General features: G+C 40.2%; 1 protein-coding gene across 3 annotated transcripts in view; it reads left to right on the top strand.

Annotated features, from left to right (window-relative positions):
- Positions 1 to 395: 395 nt before the first annotated feature.
- LOC143815611 (transcription factor ETV7-like) overlaps positions 396 to 23888 on the top strand; it is a 35672-nt gene continuing 12179 nt past the window's right edge. Inside the window, exons 1-5 of one of the 3 annotated variants that reach the window (XM_077294993.1) lie at positions 396 to 625; positions 14630 to 14759; positions 16892 to 17056; positions 18946 to 19071; positions 21757 to 21888. In XM_077294993.1, the coding sequence (XP_077151108.1) occupies positions 584 to 625; positions 14630 to 14759; positions 16892 to 17056; positions 18946 to 19071; positions 21757 to 21888 (595 nt within the window). In that variant the 5' untranslated portion in view covers positions 396 to 583. Of the gene's footprint in view, positions 626 to 13981; positions 14052 to 14629; positions 14760 to 16891; positions 17057 to 18945; positions 19072 to 21756; positions 21889 to 23888 lie in introns of those variants that run through there. The other 2 variants (XM_077294995.1, XM_077294994.1) reach the window with 2 other exon arrangements.

Below are 23888 nucleotides of genomic sequence, written 5' to 3' on the forward strand. Positions count from 1 at the left end.
ATCAAATAAATGACATAATTCATAACTACTACTTGTCCCCCAAAAAAGAGTCCTCAAATAAATATGTCGATGGAAAAATAAAAAAAAGATATGGCTCTTGGAAGAAGCATATGAAAAACTGAAAGTGCAAAAACGAGAAATTGCCTGGTCGGGAAGGGGTTAATGGTGTACACTGTATAGCTGTGAAACACTGTAGCACTTATGAACTGATGGTTCTATAAGGAAAATCTAATCTATTTTCCCATAGGGCCACAATTCTCCTTTTTCGCACAATATATTTTCATGGTTCCTCTCTTATTTCCTTGCTCGTATATCTCAGTCTTACTTTCACTTTCTGCAGAGCTGGCTTCGATACCAGAATAGGGAATCACTTACTTTCATTTTGTAAGCTCGGTACAGAAATGACACAGCCCTTTATATTCTGAATGTTAACATCGGCCTCAGCCAGTGAAGAGTCATTGTAGACTGAGAACGGACATCTGAGACATTAGTGATCTTAACTTTACTACCAATTGATAATATTGTAAAACCTCAAGAATCAATTCCATCACATTTTAGAAGTTTCATTTCCTCTAGCGTGGATATGTCCATGTTGGCCACCTACCACACCACATCTGACCAGCAGGTATGTTTCTCTTTGGTACTTAAATCTATTGGTATACATTTTGGTTGGAATCATTAGATTGTAGGCTCCATCTCCGAAAGGGGGTACAATACTCTGGTTTGTATGATTGACTGGGTAGAGTAAATGAGCTGGACAGAACAAATTGACAGCCCATAAAATACATAATAAGTAATATTGCTTGCATTATTCTGCTCCTCTCTGTAGGTATGTCAGGAGACCTAATCTGAAACATAGTTTATCAAACCACTTGTCAGTGTATTTTCTAATTGTGCATGTGTCACAGAGCTCTTCTTGCTGATTATAGCTGACAAAGCCAATGAAGATGCCTAATTATTAGTGATTCAAACATTTTCTCTATAACTACATGGGTTTGTCATTTTCTTAGTATTTTTATTTTTTAGAAATGTACTGCAAAAAGTTTAGTAATGTGGTTTAACTTGGTTGGACGTGTATTGTCCATGCTTCAAAGTTCTTCTGTTCCTTATCAATATTTGCTGTGCATGTTCAATTGACCCCAGACTAGAAAACTACCAGCTGGCAGTATAAAAATACATTATTTCTCATTATTTTTCATGGCTGTTGTTAAAAAAAATCATGTTGCTCCATACCGCTGAGTTAGACTTGGAACCTAGCTTATTACATAGATATACAAAGTTTAACTACTTGTCGACTCCCCATCTTCCGGACAATATACATATGGCTCTGCAAGGAGTCAACAGCTGCATAAAAATCATGGGGCTTCAAAAATTGGGAATCGCGCTGTTAGAGACGGATGGACTTTCCATAGTGAAGGCAGAGATTGTTTATTACTGTATACACATTGCAATGAAGGTACGCTGCGGTACAACTACAAATTCAAACTAGATGGGCATTTCCTGAAGGAAATACATGGTGCTTGAACAGCGCTGCCAGCTTTACAGCAGCACTTACTTTTCACACACGGGACCGGGGGGCACTTACTTTTCACACACGGGACCGGGGGCACTTACTTTTCACACACGGGACTGGGGGGCACTTACTTTTCACACACGGGACCGGGGGGCACTTACTTTTCACACACGGGACCGGAGGGTGTCATAGTCATCTTTGGAAGGTCAAGTTGGGGAAACTTGATGGAAAGGTCGCCATTAATTCCTATGGGAAAAATTTTGTTTAAAATGCGATTTTTTAAAAAAAACTACAAATCGGATCGACTCCAAAAATACATAGCACACCTGTCCCCACCGAGGGCTTCGAAACGCCACCTGAGGGTTCAAGCACCATAAAAACAAAGCAGGCAAAGGAGTGCCGTGGCGTGCCTTCATTGCGGGCAATACATGATAACAATGCAGCTGCTTTGTTTCATATTTTAGGACTTGTGGTGCCATCCAGGCTTGGAGTTTATTCCTAACAAGGACTTCTCACTGACTGTGAGTCTGGAGCAGGGCTCCCTGCCTCTCATTGCTGCCAATTGTTTGTTATTCCTGACCTTGGTTCTATCCGTTTACCTCTGCTGTCATGATCCTGTGTGGTATTCAGTTGCTGACCTCAGATTTTTGACTTTTGTTTGATGATTTTGACTTGGTTTCTGACTTCTCTGGGTTTGACTTGGCTTATATGACCATTTTCTGCCAGCCCGCTCCACTGTCCAGCAGCCGCTCCATGTACCCAACCAATGTGACACTAAGTAATATAGTCAAAATCTCTGTAAAGGTGTTAAAGGGTGAAAGCCAGAGTTTCTTTGGGACCTGATGGCTAGTGTAAAAACCTGTAAATGAAAGCCCTATTAAGAGCTGCAGGTGATCAGAGTTATACAAATGCATACAGTGGAAAAAAGGTCAGAGCTGCTCCCAAAGGCAGGATAAACACATTGGGCTGTATTCATATGTGGGGTGGACAATATTTGAGAAACTTTAAATCTAACAGATAAAAAAATAGATTGGGATTCACCACATAGTGTAAAAAAACAGGTGTTTTGTTTGTATGGTCGATAGGTATACAAAAAGGAGTATACAACAGGTCAGTAGCCTATGGCCGTTTAATGCACAAGGATCTTTCTCAATGTTATCTTAATCAGCTGTTTAAAGGGAACCTGTCACCCCACCCCACCCCAGTCGTTTCAAACTAAAAGAGCCACCTTGTGCAGCAGTAATGCTGCATTCTGACAAGGTGGCTCTTTTAGTTCTGGGTGCTGTAACTAGAGAAATAATCCATTTTTTTAATTTGTCAGAAATACCTTGTCTTCAGTCAAGGAGGCCAGCGTTTCCCCCCTGCAGCAGACGCCACACAGCTGTCACTCAAATCCTCTTGGCGCCGGGCGCTGCCTCCTCAGCGCTGTTTTGAAAATAGCCGGCGCCTGCGCTCTTTTTTTCTCCTGCCTGGTGTAGGCGCAGTGAGCGCTGCCCGTCTTTCCTCATATGCAGTCTCGGTGACTGCGCCTGTTCGGCCACCCTGCTTGTGATTCCCAGCTCCGCAGTGTCTTCTGATTTATTCACATTGCGGGGCTGGGATTCACAGGCAGGGCGGCCGTGCAGGCGCAATCACCGAGACTGCATATGAGGAAAGATGGGCAGCACTCACTGCACCTGCACCAGGCAGGGGAAAAGAGTGCAGGCGCCGGCTATTTTCAAAACAGCGGTGAGGAGGAGGCGGCGCCCGGCACCAAGAAGATTTGAGTGACGGCTGTGTGGCGTCTGCTGCAGGGGGGAAACGCCGGCCTCCTTGTCTGAAGACAAGGTATTTCTGACAAATTAAAAAACGGATTATTTCTCTAGTTACAGCACCCAGAACTAAAAGAGCCACCTTGTCAGAATGCAGCATTACTGCTGCACAAGGTGGCTCTTTTAATTTGAAACGACTGGGGGGGGGGGGGGTGGACAGGTTCCCTTTAATTAATATGGTGACTTCCAGTCTTATTTTGGATATCTTACTTTATAAATGCCCCCCAAAGGAGGCAAAATGTGTGAAATGAAGAAAAAAATATATATATATGCAAGCAAGAAAAAAAAATAACAAAATAAAAAAGCCAATACTAGCCTAGATCACAGTTTCTAGCCCTGCCCTCTATTGAAAAAAACCCTTTATATTCAATATATAAAAATAATTGTAATGGACTGAGGAATGAAATTAAAAAGAAATGTAAGTGGCACTTTGTGATATTGAAAAATGAGAAAAAAAATATACAATAGTATTTTCTTTTGTTTATATTTTCACCTAAAATTACAAAAAATGATAAGTGTCAATATAAAATGACATAAAAAATGAAGCTCCATTTATTATTATGAAAAAAAAATAGACGCAAAATTATTTTAAGAAGTGAATGAGAAAACACTTTGTAGCCACTTTAAAGACAAGTGTAGAAAAAAAAAGTAAAGGAAAATGTGCCTGGTCATGAACAGGGAAAAATTAAGTTGGTTAAGTTAGCTAGTGGCTAAATACCTGGCGAGAGACAATTGAATGACATTTAAAACTAGCTGACCAATAGGAACACTGATCCTTTTTTTAATCCTACAGCCAGCATTAAAAATATTCCATTCAATTCCATTTTATAATACTGTGTGAAGTTAAAGGGAACCTGTCACCTCAAATTGGTGGGATATTTAAATGACTTTTTACCTGTCCAATGGGTGGCATTTCATCTTCATTTCTCCACCCCGTCTGCAGTGCAATCTTCGGTCACGCTCACGCAGTATGCTTTGCCCAACTGCGGGCAAAGCCGAAAAGCATTACTGCACTATGTCCCGCAGCACAGCGAAATACTTCCGGGACATAGTGCGCAGGCGAATGCGCACTAATGCTTTTCGGCTTGGCCCGCAGTTGGGCAAGGCATACTGCACATGCGCAACTGAAGATTGCATTGCGCACGCGCCAACTATGGAGCACAAGTACTCTAATTCACTAACATATTGCGGACAACAGGGATGGACGGGGTGGAAAAATGAAGATGAAACGCCGCCCATCAGACAGGTAAAAAGTCATTTAAATATCCCGCCAATTTGAGGTGACTGAGTCCCTTTAAGCTTCAAATCAGTGTCTAAAGCAAAGCTTGTTCCTCTTAAGATGCTCAGGTGTCTCCAAAGAGCGATGTTGCCTTCCCAATGAGTAGTATCCAACTATGTATACTTAAAACCAAGCGGGGGTCCAGCAAGCTCCCAACTCTGGGCAGGTTTACCAGATACAGAAGTTTTTACCAGTCACATGACAATTTCACAGAGGCCAGACCAGTGAGTCTAAAATCTCATGTGGAGAACCCTAGAAGCTGGTAAGCAATTGGCTTCTTGTCATAGAACCTCAAAATTATGACCCCTATCTTTTTATAGGAAGCAAAGGAATCTATGATTGAAAACACAGGCATAGATCTTTCATTTTCAGGACCACAAGATTTTTTCCAATCTCACAAATTACAAAGCCAGTTTACCTTTCAATCTCTTTGCATTAAGAATTTGTCAACTACATATTTCCCATCTTAACATGTATCAACCCGTACGGGTTGTTTAGTTTTAGTAGGCATTATAAATGAATGGCTTGAAGAGAGACATCTGAAAAAAAAATGTGGTAAATGGAAAGTTTTTTTTTTTATGCCAGTTTTTGACCAGAAAAAAAAGTGCAAAAGTGAAGCAGTTTGCAAATTTGGTTGAGTGGCCCACTATTACTAGATGTATTGGCCTTGGGTACATCATTACTTATTTCTATGAAATGGGAAAAATAATATTGGTACTAGGAAACAATACAGCAAGTAGCTTGGGAGAACCAGATCTTCTGGTGCTAAGTTTATAAAAAATAGTTGTATTTGAATAGCTGAAATAGGAGATGAAGACTGTAGAAAGCAGCACTCACCACTGATGTGTAAATAAAACAAGAGGCGGATGAAGCATGTTCTCACACGAAACAGCTGTTGTTCGTTCATTCCTCTTTGTCTTTACTCCTCATGTGATGGCTGAATAAAGTTGCCATTTTATTTACACACCAGTGGTGATTAATGTTTTCTAAAGTCTTCATCTCTTATTTCTATAACTCTCTATGACTTATTAGACTTTAGGCGTAAGACGGTGATATGTGCAAACCAAAGAAACCTTTAACCAAGTAATAGTAGCTGCTAAGATGAGCTAACAACTATGAAAGATATAGGCACACCTATTGATCAGAGGAACAGCTTTTTACAACTTGGTCTGGGTTTTGATACTTTATAATACATCTGTAATCCAATTTATTCCAATGTTGTGTTTTAGGAGCGTCCAAGGAACTGATTTAGTTGCTATAATAACAGTGGTTTGTCCTGATGAAGAAGTGTGAACTTTGAAACGAGTAGACAAATATACCACATTCCTGGATTTCTTCTTCCTTTTTCATCATCATTTACCAGTAGCACAGAATTTACCCATTCACTCCAGTTTCTGAAACTTTCATACCAGACTTTTCACTAATCATTTATTTCTAATCCCCTTAGGTCCCATTTACACAGGCCAACCTCGGCTGTTACACTACCACTGATCGGCTACATTCAGATTGCATAGCTGTCTTGTTATGGCTTATTTACAGTGGGTATGGAAAGTATTCAGACCCCTTTAAATTTTTCACTCTTTCACTGCAGCCATTTGATAAATTCACAAAAGTTCATTTTTTTCACATTAATGTACACTCTGCACCCCATCCTGACTGAAAAAAACAGAAATGTAAAAATTTTTAATTAAAAAAAAATATGAAATATCACGTGGTCATAAGTATTCAGACCCTTTGCTCAGACACTCATATTTAAGTCACATGCTGTCCATTTCCTTGTGATTGTCCTTGAGATGGTTCTGCTTCTTCATTGGAGTCCAGCTGTGTTTAATTAAACTGACAGGACTTGATTTGGAAAGGCAAACACCTGTCTATATAAGACCTGACAGCTCACAGTGCATGTCAGACCAAATGAGAAACATGAGGTCAAAGGAACAGGGCAAGGAGCTCAGAGACAGAATTGTGGCAAGGCACAGATCTGGTAAAGGTTACAAAATAATTTCTGCAGTACTCGATGTTCCTAAGAGCACAGTGGCCTCCATAATCCTTAAATGGAAGAAGTTTGGGACCATCAGTAGTCTTCCTAGACCTGGCCGTCCAGCCAAACTGAGCAATCGTGGGAAAAGAGCCTTGGTGAGAGAGGTAAAGAAGAACCCCAAGATCACTGTGGCTGAGCTCCAGAGATGCAGTAGGGAGATGGGAGAAAGTTCCACAAAGTCAACTATCACTGCAGCCCTCCACCAGCCTCTCCTCAGTGCAAGACATATGAAAGCCCGCATAGAGTTTGCTAAAAAAAAACACATGAAGGACTCCCAGACTATGAGAAATAAGATTCTCTGCTCTGATGAGACGAAAATAGACCTTTTTTGGTGATAATTCTAAGCGGTATGTGTGGAGAAAACCATGCACTGCTCATCACCTGCCCAATACAATCCCAAGAGTGAAATGTGGTGGCAGCATCATGCTATGGGGGTGTTTTTCAGCTGCAGGGACAGGACGACTGGTTGTCATTGAAGGAAACATGAATGCGTCAACGTACAGAGATATCCTGGATGAAAACCTCTTCCAGAGTGCTCTGGATCTCAGACTTGGCCAAAGGTTCACCTTCCAACAAGATAATAACCCTAAGCACACAGCTAAAATAACAAAGGAGTGGCTTCAGAACAACTCTGTGACCATTCTTGAATGGCCCAGCCAGAGCCCTGACCTAAACTCAATTCAGCACCTCTGGAGAGACCTGAAAATGGCTGTTCACCATCCAACCTGACCGAACTGGAGAGGATCTGCAAGGAAGAATGGCAGAGGATCCCCAATCCAGGTGTGAAAAACACAATTCCCAAGAAGACTCATGGCTGAACTAGCTCAAAAGGGTGCTTCTACCCAATACTGAGCAAAGGGTATGAATACTTATGACCATGTGATATTTCAGTTTTTCTTTTTTATTAAATTTGCAAAAATTTCTACATTTCTGTTTTTTTTCAGTCAAGATAGGGTTCAGAGTGTACATTGATGAGAAAAAAAAATGAACTTTTTTGAATTTACCAAATGGTTGCAATGAAACAAAGAGTGACAAATTTAAAGGGGTCTGAATACTTTCCATACCCACTGTAGACATGCTGTCTGCACTTGCATTTGCCCAGAGCATCATGTAATTGACAGCACATGTCCGGTTTACATAGGATGATGTGTTGCCAAAGAATGATTTTTAAAATTGCTTAAAAATCATTCCATGTTCACAAACGTTTTGATTGTTGACTAATTAGATAGGCCGATAGGGTGCCACAGCGCTATTATGTAAATCAAGAGTGTATCGTATGACTTTTTTCTCCTCTGACATGCACCCTGAGGAAGTGAGGACGAAACGTACGTGGGGGTAGAGATACACGGGACTCTTCTAGCCAGATGCACTCTTTCCAGTAAGTGACAATCTTGACATTGGGCATTTTGCAGCTCATATTTATTCATGTACTGTCACAACTGATATAATTGCTTGTCTAGCTGTCCACCATATATAGCGGTTCCCAAGCTGGTTGTCACTGTGTTCACCTGGTCTGTATGGGACGACACCCTTCCAGATTATATACTCTTGATTTGCGGGTTATAGAGGAAGCAGACAATTATTCTGAACATTTAATCATGTTTTTGTAAGAATCACAGCCAGATTTCTGAAATTAGACTAGACTTGTAAGTCTGAAAGTTAAATTAAAAGGACATCTTTTTTTAAGGTTTAAGCGGAAATTCCATATCATGTGGATTGTAATACTCTGCCTCATACATGAAAACTTGAGAGTAGGGCTGACCCTCATTGGGGATCTGATCTTTGGAAGCGCACACGTTGCGGATTTGACACTGTGGATTCGCAGCAGTTTTCCATGCGTTGTACAGTACCATGTAAACCTATGGAAAACCAAATCCGCAGTGCACATGTCAAATGCAGCATGTCTATTCTATGTGCGGATTCCGCAGCGTTTTACTTCTGCTCCATAATTGGAATCCGCGGGTGTAAGAACGCAGGTAAAATCCGCAGGTAATCCACAGGTAAAACGCAGGGCGTTTTACCTGCGGATTTTTCAGAATCCGCACGGAAAAATCCGCAATGGAATCCGCAACGTGGGCACATACCCTAATGATGGCAGGGGCTGCGGTGCTCTTGAAATCTCTGAATCCCCTTCATTATATACATATACACAGCTGCTTGACTGTACTGGATTCTGTTTCTGGTACAAGCTGGAATCTGATTGATGACTCTGGTAATAGACTATGCTATTGTTTAGTAGTATATTAGTTTTATATTTAGTTTATCATATTTCCAGTGTGACTGTTCTTTTAAAGTCTTTGGCCTCTTTCATAAAAACCTTAAATATTTTAAAGGGTATCTTTCACCAGGTTTTTTTCCAGGCCATCTGAGAGCAGTACAATGTAGGGGCAGGGACACCGATTACAGCGATGTATCACTTAATGAGCTTTTTGCTGTCATTTTGATAAAACAATGTTTTTCTGCTGCAGATGTAAAGGTTCTCTAATACTGAGCTCTGTGTAACTCCGCCCAGATCACTGATTGGCAATTTTCTGCCCATATATACAGAAAGCTGCCAATCAGTGGTGGGGTGGGGGTGGGGTTGCAGAGCTCATTAATATACTTGACACCCTCTCAGCAGGGTTACTAGTCCTCTAATAATAATCTCCTGCTGAGAGTGTTTTATCAAAACTACACTAAATAGCCCAGTAATTTACACATCACTGGAATTACAGGTGCATCTCACAAAATTAGAATATCATCAAAAAGTGAATTTATTTCAGTTCTTCAATACAAAAAGTGAAACTCATTATATAGAGCAATTACAAACAGAGTGATCTATTTCAAGTGTTTATTTCTGTTAATGTTGATGATTATGGCTTACAGCCAATGAAAACCCAAAAGTCATTATCTCAGTAAATTAGAATATTTTATAACACCAGCTTGAAAAATTATTTTAGCATCCGAAATGTTGGCCTACTGAAATGTATATTCAGTAAATGCACTCAGTACTTGGTTGGGGCTCCTTTTGCATCAATTACTGCATCAATGCGGCGTGGCATGGAGGCGATCAGTCTGTGGCACTGCTGAGGTGTTATGGAAGCTCAGGTTGCTTTGATAGCAGCCTTCAACTCGTCTGCATTGTTGGGTCTGGTGTCTCTCATCTTCCTCTTTATAATAACCCATAGATTATCTAGTTCAGTTTGAACCTGCACCTGTGACCCTGAACCCAAGTCTGCCATGTGTTCCTGAACCTATTCTGTCTGTTCCTGATCCTGAACCTGTTATATCTGCTAGCTGTGCAGTCCTGTTTACCAGTTCCTGGCCAGTCCTGCTTCCTTACCCCTCTGGGGGTGAGCTGTTGTGGCTCTGGGGTCCATCCTGGAGTAGAACCTGGCGCCCACCTGGTTTAAAGTCTAACCATACAAGGCGCTAGTGATGAACCAGGTGGTCGATTAGTTACGCCCCGGGGAACTTTCCCCAGACTGTGATACTGTAGTTCCCCAACCATGTGCATATCTCCCACTCACTCCCAGGACAGGGGGGTCATTCAGGGAGTTGAATCCGGGTGTCCTTCCCTTCATAAACCCTACATCTGTGTGTGTACCCTGAGGTTCTCTCATACAGGTTGTTGAGTTTAATTCCATACCTGTTCCTCTTACTGGGCAGGTATTGTCAGATTGTCAGAGTTTGAGCCTCACGTTTAAATGTATTAGGAACTCATGAACGCAGATGTCTCTTTGGGGAATGTACAAGTCAGCACACTTGACACCTCAGCTGAAATGATCAAAGACCAGCCGATCCTTGAAAAGTCAATCAAAGCTGGGGTTTCTCAAGGAGGACATTGTGCATTTTTGTTGTAATGCAAACATTTTTGGATGTTCTCATAGCATTTACGGGTTATAGCCATGCGAAAGAGTGGAGTGTTGCATAAAACATCAATACTCCAATATTGTTGAAGTTCTGGCTTCTGCATTAACCCCATATGAAGGAAAGGCTCCCAAAACATCATCATTTCTACTGCATCTACAGGGGTCCAGATAAAAAATGATAAAGTGGGGTTTTGAGCCAAAAACTGTTGGGCATATAAATTTGTCTTGGCCACAATGAGATTTTCAAAATTCTCAGAAAAAAAGACTTTGAAAAAGTCGATTTTTGTGAGGCCTGTAGTTTCTAATTTGATTCCTGATTGCGCCACGAAAAAAAAAAAGGTAAAATAAAAAACAAACTTACTAAATGGACGTCAGTTAAGACGAATTACTGAGCACTTTCAAGTATCTAACACTAACCCTGACTATATTCAGTAAAATATTGATTAATACAGTATATTTTTAGTGTCCCTCATCTAGTCTTATCAACTAATCAAATATATATATATTTTTTTTTTTACGCTTTACTATCTGACACTAACACTGGCTTTATTCAGTAAAAAATACTGTAGTAGACATTGATTACTACAGTATATTTTTACTGTCTCTAGTCTAGCCCTATCAACTAAATTATTTTTATTTGATTCTTTTTTCACACAAGAAAGCCACAAAAACCAGATGCCGATCAGTGATGTGCGTCACTGATCAGTGCTCAACGGCTGTAGGACACCAGCATGGATGTGGTTCAAAAGAGGGTAAGAAAATGGACAGGAAAAAAAGTCCTGGCTAAAGTACAGGTAATAGTGTGGTCGCCAGTGACATTATGCACGGGAGCTTTGTATATAGTGTCAGTGTACAGGTAATACAGGGATCACCGGTGATGTTATACACAGGAGCTCTGTATATAGTGTACAGGTAAAACAGTTATCACCAGTGACATTATACACAGGAGCTTTGTGTATACTGTCAGTGTACAGATAATACAGTGACCACCGCTGACATGATGCACAGGAGCTCTGTGTATAGTGTATCATGTACAGGTAATACAGTGATCAGGCTGTTAAATTATGAACAGGAGCTCTGTATATGTGTATAGTGTATAGATAATACAGTGATCATCATTGACATACACAGGAGCTTTATATATCATGTATAATGTATAGGTAACACACTGATTCACCGGTGTCGTAGCTGTTTTCGTTCTGACCCAATGTCAGCTGACAGATCACCAGTGAGACCAAATTGTGTAATTACGCCCATCATTTTACAAGCGCGCTTGGAGACAAAAAGACACCTCACACATATCCTGTGAGCAAGTCACTTTTATCTGATATATTAAAAGCCAAAGCAATGTTTTATACCATTTACAACAAATGCATTTCAATGTAACTCATGTAGCCCCCACCATCACCCAGGGTCATACTTTATTTACCATAACTCAGAACATGTTGTGGCTGACTATTGAAAGCATACATGATAAGAAGTATAGTTTCCTTGAAGGGAGACCATCAGACTACTGAGTCAACAGATTCTAGTAATTCTAGCAATTAAAGGCAAAAGGCACTTAAAGGCAAACTATTTACCCTTCTATAACACCGGTGATCTAGTTGAAGTCCTTCATCTTCACTTTTCTTCTTCATCCAGCACAGACCGCCATCCCTTCCTCCAGCCATGACTCGTCTCTGCAGGATATAGCACACAGTTATTTAGAGCACCACTTCCAGAGCACATTCCACACTTTTCCCCAACTTCTACACTACGCAGCTGAATACAGACATGCACCCACCATTAATATATAATTAGTAAATATGTAACCCTCCATTGTAAATATAAATTGTAATCCACCACTGTGCTTCCCACTAACTATAAATAGCCCCTTTCTCTACCCAATAAATATATAAATTAATTAGCACCTGTACTCTTTCCCCCAATTCATTACCAGTCACAGTCCTGCAAATTCAATGCCCCCCCACTGTGTACCGCCCTCTCCCCCAATTAATTATATTTACAAGCCAACCTCCACCACTCTCCCACCCCAACACTCAAGTCATCATTTGCTTTCCCCCTTACTCAATTCATGCCCCCTCCACCACTCTTTCTCTCCCATCCCTACCCTCAAGTCATTTGCTGTCCCCACCCCAATTCATTATTTGCTGTACCCCATCCCCCACTCTCTATTCATCATTTGCTGTCCCCCCCATCCACAACCCTCAATTCATCATTTGCTTTCCCCCACCCCCAATTCATCATTATTTGCACCCCACCACCTCAATACATCAATCACTGTCCTCCGTCCCACACCATTAATTCATCATCATTTGCTCCTCCTCAAGCCCATTTAATTCATTTTATTTTTTTAAAAAGTTTTTATACTAACCTGCAGATCCCCTGCAGCTTTACTTCTGGACTGGTGTCCTGGTGAGTGGCGCATGTACATGCAGGCACGTACATGATTACGTCATCGCATACGCGCAATCACCAGTGGGTCGCACAAGAGGCAGAAGGACTCCCTTAGAGCTGCTTGGCCATTCAGTTTCTATGGCTGTGGAGATCCAAGAAGGCTCCCCCTGCCGAGATGTGCGCCGCCTTTAATCTCCTTAAAGTTATAAAGCACCCCTGCAGATCCTAACACTTTCTATGTAGGTTTTATTATGCTTTGCTTATATAGCCCCATTATATTCCACCGCGCTTTACAGACATTATCATCACTGGCCCCATTGGGACTCACAATCTAAATTTCCTATCAGTATGTCTTTGGACTGTGGGAGGAAACCACAGAACCTTGAGGAAACTCCCGCAAACGTGGGGAGAACACACAAACTTCTTGCAAATATTGTCCTTGATGGGATTTGAGCACAGGACCCCAACCACTGCTAAGCACTTAACCATTGTGCTGCCAAACCTGCAGCAGAAAGAAATACACTGGGCAATCTATACTGTCCAGTTCTCAGACAGAGTAAACATATGGATGGATTTAGCACTCCCTCTACAACAGAAACCTGCCACAATACACACAGAATATGAAGTTTTGGGACTTTTTAAAGCTTTGTGCTGGCAGTGAAATTCTTTTGGCTGGATTCCAATATTAAATGAAATGCCATGATTAGGCCATGATTCCTCCATCATCTTCCACCTGGCGTTCATTTTTAAATGCCATATGTAAACTACTTAGCTACGGCCATATGTGATTCCAACCTTCCATACATTATAGATTTGAAAGGGGGTTGTCCCCTTTAAGAAAACTGCTTGCCCTTGATTGTATTGCTTGCCCTTCCTAGGTCAAGTGCTGGCTGTCTGTAACTTCCTTGGTCTTTGTTTTTTGTCCGCTGTGCAGGAATCACGTCGACCATGCTACAGTCAATCAGTGAGTGCAGCGGTTCTGCCCATGTAGACAGCACAAGCTGTCGAGTTCAGTGATTGGCTGCAGCGCTGTCAACATGACGTTAGCGCTGCTGAAAAACAACAGACTGGTACAGCGGTGGATCCGGAGAGAGTAGGCAATACAGTTTATTTTTTATATTTGCTGCAGCCTATGAAAGAAACGCTTCTGAAAGGATTAAAGGTTTCTATATGTATTACCTGTGTTGTGTAACTTGTGTTTCATCTCGTTTATATCATTAGATGCCAAAATTATGATATTGTATTTTTCCTATGTTTCCATGTTTGTTTTGTCTTTTTATTTTTCATTTTGATTAATTCCCCGTGTTGCATCATCTCCTACCTATCCCTCCTTATTTCTTCTGTTTTTATAATGTAGTATGCATTTGTGTATGATAATTCTTCCATTATTTTATGGTTTTGGATGCTATATTTTTGAAGATTCGCTACTATTATTTGCTGGTATGGTTTAACGTGGTTATGCAGTATTAACCCTTGGTTATTCAGCTACATCATGTTAATAATTTGTAATTTTATTTTAAATTTTGTAAAACAGATTTATTTTAAACTTTTTGTCTTTGTGGCAACATATGTTCACAGAAAAGTGTTTAATATTTCAGGGCTAAAGTATGGTGGCTGCCTGATCCAGCTGATGTCTGCAGGATACGGGGTGGGGGAAGGAGTGATGAATTCGGGATTTGGGGGACCTGGTCCAAAATTTGCTCTGGGGGCTATTACTAAGACTTTTATGTAACATTGCAGGAAAGAATAAAGACAATCACTCCTCAAACCATTACATTGTCTCCTCACCTTAGCCAGGATGACCTAGACCATTGTCACCCACACTGTTCCTTTTCTGAAGAAGTGATATGCAAAGTTCCAGGAAGTCTCAGTAAGTAGAACAATGAATAATGCAGAAATGTTTGGTTTAATTATTGCCTCTGCAACTGCTTTTTGTCTAGTTTTGCACCTCTTGTTTGCACCCAATTTATTATTCTATTTGCACCTTTTTTAAAGTCTATATTTTGTGTTTTCCTGGTTTTTTTTTTCCAGCTTTGAGGGCAGAGTTTAATTGTTTTAGCCCGATTCATCATTTGCAAATTTTTAAAAAGTTGAAAAATTTGGCACAACTCCACTCTAAGCACCCTCTGGTGTAGTTTTATGCATGTTTTTCAAAGTGTCGCATCTTTTATCATATTTTGAAAAAGATGCAACATTGCAAAAATGGTTAATGACAGGAAAGAAGCCATTTTTCGACTTTGCACGAAATTAGTGAACCTCATGTGCCATTTAGATGAACACCTCAAGGCAAAAGAAGAAAAGTAACTTTAAAAAAAATGCAAGTGATCAATCAGGGCCAAAGTGTGGTGGCACATAAAAAGGGGCCTGAATCATAGGATATATTATAATGGCGGTGTATATAGTAGTAACATGGTTTTTTTTTAGTTCACAATAAGTTTATTGAATATTTTAAAGAGTAATAACAATCAGATATCATATAACTTGTCACATCTCTCCATCATGACATATCTAAAAACATAGTATTATCTAAGCATGAGAAGCAGCAGAGAAGTACAATCAGGACGTACAACCTCTAATGGGCTCGAGAAACATGTTGAACATATCTTCAAAATTTGCTTGAATCCGCTTACCGAAAGAGATTGCTTTCCATTTATAATTTTAGAATCTAAACATCAATAATTAATAAGCAATCCTCAAAACTGAGCATAAGATTAGAAGTGGACATATCATTAGTGCAGACACAGGGGCCCAAGAGGTGTAAGGGGCCCACTTCTACCTTCAGACCAGGTGGAATTGTGTATTTGAGGAGCTATTGGACTGCAAAGGGCCCATAGATTGTTCTTGCACAGGGTCTTTTTCTGTCAGTGTCCGCCTGTGCATAAGATAATACAGAGATCAAATCAGGAATCCCAAACATTCAACCTAAGCAGACAGAAAGAAACTTAATTTTGTTAGGACAAAGAATTGACAAGTACAGACACATCAAGGAGAAGACAAAGAGACAATGTACAGACAAGTCCAGGGAGGGTGGGAATGGTGAGCGCCAGATGACCAACCAACTAAGTGTTATATATGATCTCATGTTTGTAAAATATATAAGAAGAAAACAGGGAAGAAAATATGTGCACCTCCATTGTAAGCATTGATCATTTTTATTACAGAGCATTAACAACAGAAATCAACATAGACAGAAAAATAAAAACATTTTAAAATGTAGATTTTCTTCCCTACTGCTTTCTTCTTATATAATTTTGCTACACAGTTTCTGTAGAGTTGTTGTAGCACCCCACCAATACTGTCTGCTGTGCCTACCTTGTAAGTTTAATATGATCTCAGCTTCCCACAGGATGTAATGTGTCACTAGATTTCATGAGTTTTTTTTATGTAAAACCATTACCATATGTAATTTATCTTACCATTTTTGGGTAAATATAGTTCTGACTAATTGGATTCAGGAAATATTGTTTCTCCATGTCCTGTTAGGCTTCTCAATGCAATGTTCCCCATTTTGGTTATCTTATTCATCCATTCTTTTTGTTGTAGGACAAATCGGACAAGCCCTTTAACTCTATGTGTTAAGACAGTTGAACTAATACCTTTGTAGCAATCAAGTGCTGGTAACATAATTGCGCCAATGTCATCACTCTTATGACATGTCGCAAATGTATTCAAGGTCAACTTTTTGAAAGCCTTAGAACTTCTAAGTTACGGGAGGCAGTAAACTACTTTAAGCAGAGAAGATTCCCAACTCTATAACTAGGTCTTGAGAGATGTTTTGTTGCCAGATTTTGCTCCTCTAGGTTCTAGAGGTGCAGCACTGTGAAGTCCATGTATCTTAGAAATGATCTTTAGCTGACAACATACAGGGCGTTCAGCATGGCTGGTTAATTTTTCTATAGTATTAGGAGCCACCACTTGGAGAGAAGGCATATTTGACTTTTACTTTGGCAATCCCTTTTCTTGTTTTTGGAATTCTCATCATTTTCACATTATGGATTTCAGGAATACATCCTTCCCTTTGGAGCAAGGATGATGTTGTTCAGTGGCTACGATGGGCAGAGGAAGAATACTCACTAAAGAAAGCAGATGACAGCAAGTTTATAATGAATGGAAGAGCTCTGTGTATTCTTACAAAACTCGATTTTAAAGCCCGTTCTCCTAGTTCAGGTACTACATTGTCCACTGGTGTGTGCTTTACCCTTGCCTTATAAATATATTATTTTTTTCTAATACATCATTCATTTTTTATGGTTTTATATAAAATGCACATTTTTCAGTAGCTGGTGAATTGCTGTTATGAGGTATTTTAATATTAAAGTATATTCTACCCAAGTAGGAGAAATTGATTTCAATTCCACTAGCACTAACATTTGGTGCACTAATAAAGTTGGCTCAAATATTGAAAAAGTATTATAAAATGAGTTGGCGTGTCTTTAACATCAAAGAAGTAAATTTTACACATTGCACAAAAATATGATACCAGGACTAAAAGCGACTATCGTGGTGTGAAACATTCACACCTTATAGAACAATAGTGTTTTAAGATGAGTATTAATAATGAGCCAAGAAACTATAGCAATGTTAGCAATAATACATATGGTGCTAAAAACAATTGGTTCCTATCCATGGAAATCTGCCTTACTAGTCTGAATTCCTTATTAACACCATATTTTATTTGTTTCGGCTGTATCAGTATGGCAGTGGCTCAGCCGTTTGGCCGAGTTAGGTTTGTCACAGAGTTCTATGCTGGCCACAATATGGAGGGGTTGACTCAGCAATATAGCTGCACTGAGTTTTTCTCAAGAGCAAAGCTGACAGCTGTGCAGCAGTGTTAACTTGCTGATTTAGCACAGTTGAGTTTGGAACCTGTCCAGCAACATAACAGTGTACATAGTGATGTAGCAGAACTGGGTTTGTCACAAGCCCAAGGCAGAGCTGACCAGAGGTACAGCAGAGCCCCTAGGTTCAAAGCCTTACCAGTCCTGAGTAATGCCAACTAACTAAATACTCATGCGGTGAGCTGCAGCCTAAGCTAGACTGTAAAGGCTATGCTCATATGTTACGTTTTTGCAGAGTTTTTTCCGTAGGCAAAACCTGCTCTCTTGGCATTGAGGAAGCAATGTCAAAAAAGCAGGTTTATCTGAGTGTTTAATCCTTTGTTGAGGCATTTTTGGAGTGTTTTTTTTTTCGCTTTTGTCAGGGTATATTTGCCTCCTGTGAATGCTGATAAAGTTTAGTGCATAAAAAAAATCTGATTTAACATCATCAGGTTTTTACACCCAAAAATGCAGCAAAACCTGATACGTGCAGTTTTTGCAGCATTTTTGGCATTAACCATAGCTTTCAATTGGTGAAAAACACTGAAAGAAGTGACATACTGCACTTTACAAAAAACACATCTCTTTGACAAAGACATTTCTGAAATCTCATAGACTTTGCTGGTACTGTGAAACACAGCTGAAAAAAAGGACATTTAAAAAATGCTGCAAAAACGCAACATGTGAACATAGCCTGACTTCAGAGGTGTTTGCATGGTGTGATGATAACCCCACGTGCTGAGGAGCAGATTGAGCTAGCACTGGATTTAGGAGAGGTAAGTAACAATAATGTAAATCTGAATGTATCCCCACATGAGAACTGATCGTGCGCTGATCATGTAGCCCCAGTACCATATATACAAAGGCTACAGAATATGCCGCTGCACCAAAAGGCTGGTGCCATAGTGGAACCAGAGCCACCACCACAAAAGACAACAGCATGATCACATTATGGTTGGGAAAGCTAAAAAAGCTGCAAAGACCTTCAGGTAATAAAAAAAACACCTAATGTCTATTACAGCAGATTAGCTTTTTTCATGGTGACTTCATTCTGAACAACATGTCACATAAAATGTCAAAATTGTTAATCCAACTTACCCCAAATCTGCATTTTAGAAATCCTTTTTCTGGCTGTGTCTGTGTCACAGATCCAAACATGTACTTTGGACAGTATTGCTTGCAGAGCCGTAGTTCATCCTACCGATATGAAAACTAATAATGTACCTCTCTACCTTATAGGTGATGTGTTGTATGAATTACTACAGTGCATCAAGAATCACAGGCACGGCTTGGTAAAGCAATCATTCTTCAGCCAGTGTGAAAGAAAAAATCCCCATCTTCAACGACAGATCTGCATAAGTACAAGTGAGAACTTCATTACTCTGTATGCTCTTATGTACTTTTTTATACCATAAATATTAATGTGTTAACCTGACCATAAATATGACTTCCCAAGCATGAGCCAAGTAGTAATGTTTCTCCTTGTGGAGAGTGACATGCTAAGCATGCCGAGATGAGGAGACTTAATCCTGCAATGCTCCTCTGGGAAATATGCAAATAGTCTCTTCAGAGAGGAAGAGGACTAAAACTTTAGTGCCACCTATTGGAAGTCGCAATCCTAAAAGTCAATGTCAACCCTTTAATAACGAGCCTTGTGTCATATGACAAGGCTAGTTAGAGAGTTGATATTGCTACTTCCTATAGGTGGCACTACAGTTCTAGTTCTCTTCCTCTCTGAAGAGACTATTTGCATATTTCCCAAGCATGGAAAACCAGATATACATGACATCTAGTGATGAGCGAGCACGCTTGTGTTTTAACAGTTTGTCTTCAGCGTGCTCGAAAACTATGTTCGAGTCCCCGCGCCTCCATGTCTCATTGCTGTTCGACAGCCGCAACACATGCAGGGATTGTCTGTTTGTTAGGCAACGTCTGTATGTGTTGCGGCTGTCGAATAGCAATGTTTCATATTAAATCATTTCAATTCTAAGCAATTTGAATCATTTTAAAATGTGTATGTTATTTACCCTGTATTGTTCTTTTGATTCCCGCTAAGAAAGTCCACCTATTGTGCTCAGTGTTGGCGATCATGTTCCCAGTACTTGGATTTTCTTTCACTTGTACAGTGAAGCCTCCTGCTCTTGCGCAGGCAGACCAATATTTCGAGCATTTAGAGCAGTGTTTCCCAAACTCCAGTCCTCCCAGACCCCAACAGGTCATGTTTTCAGGATTTCCTTAGTATTGTACAGGTGATGGAAGTATCAGGATTTCTCCCACTTGTGCAGCACTATGGAAATCCTGAAAACATGACCTGTTGGGAGCCGTGAGGACTGGATTTTGGGAAATACTGATTTAGAGGATTTAGAGCAATAAACTTGGTTTTGGTTCAAATCACTTTTAAAAAAATCTTTATTAAAGATATATTTTGGAAAAAATTCTCGATGTATACATGAAACTGTCACACCTAGGTTATCTGTTTAATGGACCTATTAAATGGATGCCACCATAGCCTCTAGGTGACTTTTGCCACTGTTTGACCTCTGAAACTGACATCTGTCAACCACAAAAATCATGGTAGTCGGCAGCCATCACCCCATGTAACAGGATATGTGCGGCCGACCACATGTTTGCTGTGTAGGAACAGAATAATCATATTAATGAACATACTAATTCCCATAGAGTTTTGTGGACCCATTTGAACGGCATCATAAACGAGCAATAATTAAATTGTATATGGGTCAGGCTTGTATGTGGGCAGAAATTGTCCAAAATAAAAAGGAGCTTTCCAACCATGGTTACAAAATCTTCTTCTGGATACGTGCTGCGTTAGGCCCCATTCACACATCATTTTTTGTGGTACGTGAGCTGTCTGATATTTTTGGGGATAAAATATGGACACATGATGAATGTGCCTTGTCACGTGTCCTTTTTTTTGTGGACGGAAAAAAATCAGAGATATGTTTTACTTTATTTTGAGTTGGAGACCAAACTCACCAATAAAAGTCAATGGCCTTGTGAAAAAAAACCCCCAGAAAGCACGTGGAGTTCATCCCTGTCTGCTTTCCGTAATTTACTGTTTAATGAGTACGAGAAGTTAATGTATTTTTTCATACATGAAACACAGATGCAACAAGAATCATAAAAAGTGTCAGATGGACCAAAAATGAGGCCAAAATACTGAGGTAGAAATGGACTGTTTTTCATGTAGGAGGGAAAAAGAGGAGGTGTGAAACATGTCAATGATATGCGAATTATGAAAAAATGGAAACAACATTCTAATCCCTTTAACTCCTTCATGACCTTTGAAGTACTTGTATGTCAAAAGTCGTATCCCTGCATGCCAAGCCCACATCTTTCTCCACACATGACTGCTGATGTCATGTGCCTCTGCCAGTCATGGGTGGATTGGAGCTTCACCCATGGTAGTTTACCTGTTAAATCCTGCTATCAATCTCTTAGTATTTTCATAGTTTTACTGACCTTAAGAATCATATTACCAGGTCAGTTTTACCATCTAGTGAACATGGTAATAAAAAAAAAATGTGGAATTGCACTATTCGTTTCAATTTCAATGCAATTGGAATTTTTTCCCACTTTCCGACTTTCCGGTGCATTACATGATAAAATGAATGATGTCATTCAAAAGTACAACTCGTCCCTCAAAAAACAAGCAGGAAAATTAAAACGTTATCGCTATTGGAAGAAGGGGAGAGAGAAAAAAATCAAAATGAAAAAATTGCAAGGTTGTGAAAGGGTTAATAAAAATTCTCAATTTATTTAGCATTGAGTATGAGAGTGATATGTAAAAATCTACGAAATTACACACTTCGGCAGTTATTAATGGTTGTTTGATTAATGAATTTGTGCAAATCATCCAGATCCACTGCTGGCAGCTTACTTTGCAATTGTTAACTAATGACATCCCAACTGTGTTTGATAAGAGACAAGCCTGAAGAGTAAAGACACTTAGGCCATGTAGGCTGCTCCCAGTAGCACGAGCACAAGTGAAATATTGACTTGTGTGCTGATATAGACAATTCTTAATTACAGATACTTTACCTCCAGCTCCTACACAGAATAATGGGCAAGATGTTCCACTCAATCTATGCCAACGGACGCAAGGAACACAAACTAGGGAAAGCTCTGCAGAGGACATGGATTATCTGGATGGAAAAATAAAAGGTAAATTTTGAAAATTGAGACTGCAGAACATGTTTTGTTCAGAGCAGCTATGTATCAAACCACAGCTTTCCTGCGATGTAAGAGGAGAACATGGCTTACACCAACCATTGCTCTGCCCTTGTCATTGGGGGTGCCCCACGCGGAGGGTCGTTTTAAGTAGTTATCATGTTGAACAAAGCTGGAGGAACAAAAAAAAATCTAAGCAGAGAAGGCAGGGGGAGGTAAATGGCCTGGGACAGCTCATAGAATCTCACAGTTTTCAGTATCATCTCTATGCTGATGACACACAGATCTACATCTCTGGACCAGATATCACCACCCTACTAACCAGAATCCCTCAATGTCTGTCCACTATTTCATCCTTCTTCTCCGCTAGATTTCTAAAACTTAACATGGACAAAACAGAATTCATTTTCTTTCCCCCATCTCACGCAACCCCCCCCCAACGAACCTATCCATTACAGTAAAGGCTGCCCACTCTCCCCAGTCCCACAAGCTCACTGTCTCGGGGTAATCCTTGACACTGATCTCTCCTACAAACCGCATATCCAAGCCCTTTCCACTTCCTGCCTCCTTCAACTCAAAAATATTTAATGGATCCGTAGATTCCTAAACCAAGAATCTTCAAAAACCCTAGTCCATGCCCTCATCATCTCCCGCCTCGACTACTGTAACCTCCTGCTCTGTGGCCTCCCCTCGAACACTCTCGCACCCCTCCAATCAATTCTAACCTCAGCTGCCTGACTAATCCACCTGTCCCCCCGCTATTCCCTGGCCTCTCCCCTCTGTTAATCCCTTCACTGGCTCCCCATTACCCAGAGACTCCAGTACAAAAGCCTAACCATGACATACAAAGCCATCCACAACCTGTCTCCTCCATACATCTGTGACCTCGTCTCCCGGTACTTTCCTGCAAGCAACCTCCGATCCTCACAAGATCTCCTTTTCTACTCCCCTTTTATCTCCTCTTCCCACAATCGCATACAAGATTTCTCTCGCGTATCTCCCCTACTCTGGAACTCTCTACCACAACATATCAGACTCTCACCTACCATCGAAACCTTCAAAAAAAACCTGAAGACCCACCTCTTCCGACAAGCCTACAACCTGCAGTAATCACCGATCGACCAAACCACTGCAAGACCAGCTCTATCCTCACCTACTGTATCCTCACCCATCCCTTGTAGATTGTGAGCCCTCGAGGGCAGGGTCCTCTCCCCTCCTGTACCAGTTGTGACTTGTATTGTTCAAGATTATTGTACCTGTTTTTATTATGTATACCCCTCCTCACATGTAAAGCGACATGGAATAAATGGCGCTATAATAATAAATAATAATAAGAGAGAGCACCAGATAAGGTGATTGTACATAAGAAATGCATAGTGACATTTTTATTTCCCTGGTTGGAGGTCCGGGTTGATATCACTTATGTCTAGCGATGATAATACCAAGACATATGTGTGTGTGTATGTATATATATTTATTTATTAATGATAATATAGGAAGACATCTTTGAGATGACCTTCCAAACTGTATTGAATCTACTCCAGCAGATGTGTTTTTTTTTTTAAAGATTTCACAAGCGCTCACTCTACACTTTATTTTTATAATCTCTGGACTTTTAAAAGCCCCTTTAAAGAGCTTCTCCCTGGACAGAAAATAATGATCTGTCATAACTAGGCATTGAGGCCTACTTGCAATCAAAGATTTTGACTCAATGTAATTTTTTTTTAATTGCAAAAATGTATTAATAGCGAAGCTTAAACCAATATTTGGTGTGTGTGTATGTATGTATGTATGTATATATACACTCACCGGCCACTTTATTAGGTACACCATGCTAGTAACGGGTTGGACCCCCTTTTGCCTTCAGAACTGCCTCAATTCTTCGTGGCATAGATTCAACAAGGTGCTGGAAGCATTCCTCAGAGATTTTGGTCCATATTGACATGATGGCATCACACAGTTGCCGCAGATTTGTCGGCTGCACATCCCAAAGA

Source organism: Ranitomeya variabilis, chromosome 3 (assembly GCF_051348905.1).
Source record: "Ranitomeya variabilis isolate aRanVar5 chromosome 3, aRanVar5.hap1, whole genome shotgun sequence".
In the NCBI taxonomy this organism is placed as follows: Eukaryota; Metazoa; Chordata; class Amphibia; order Anura; family Dendrobatidae; genus Ranitomeya; species Ranitomeya variabilis.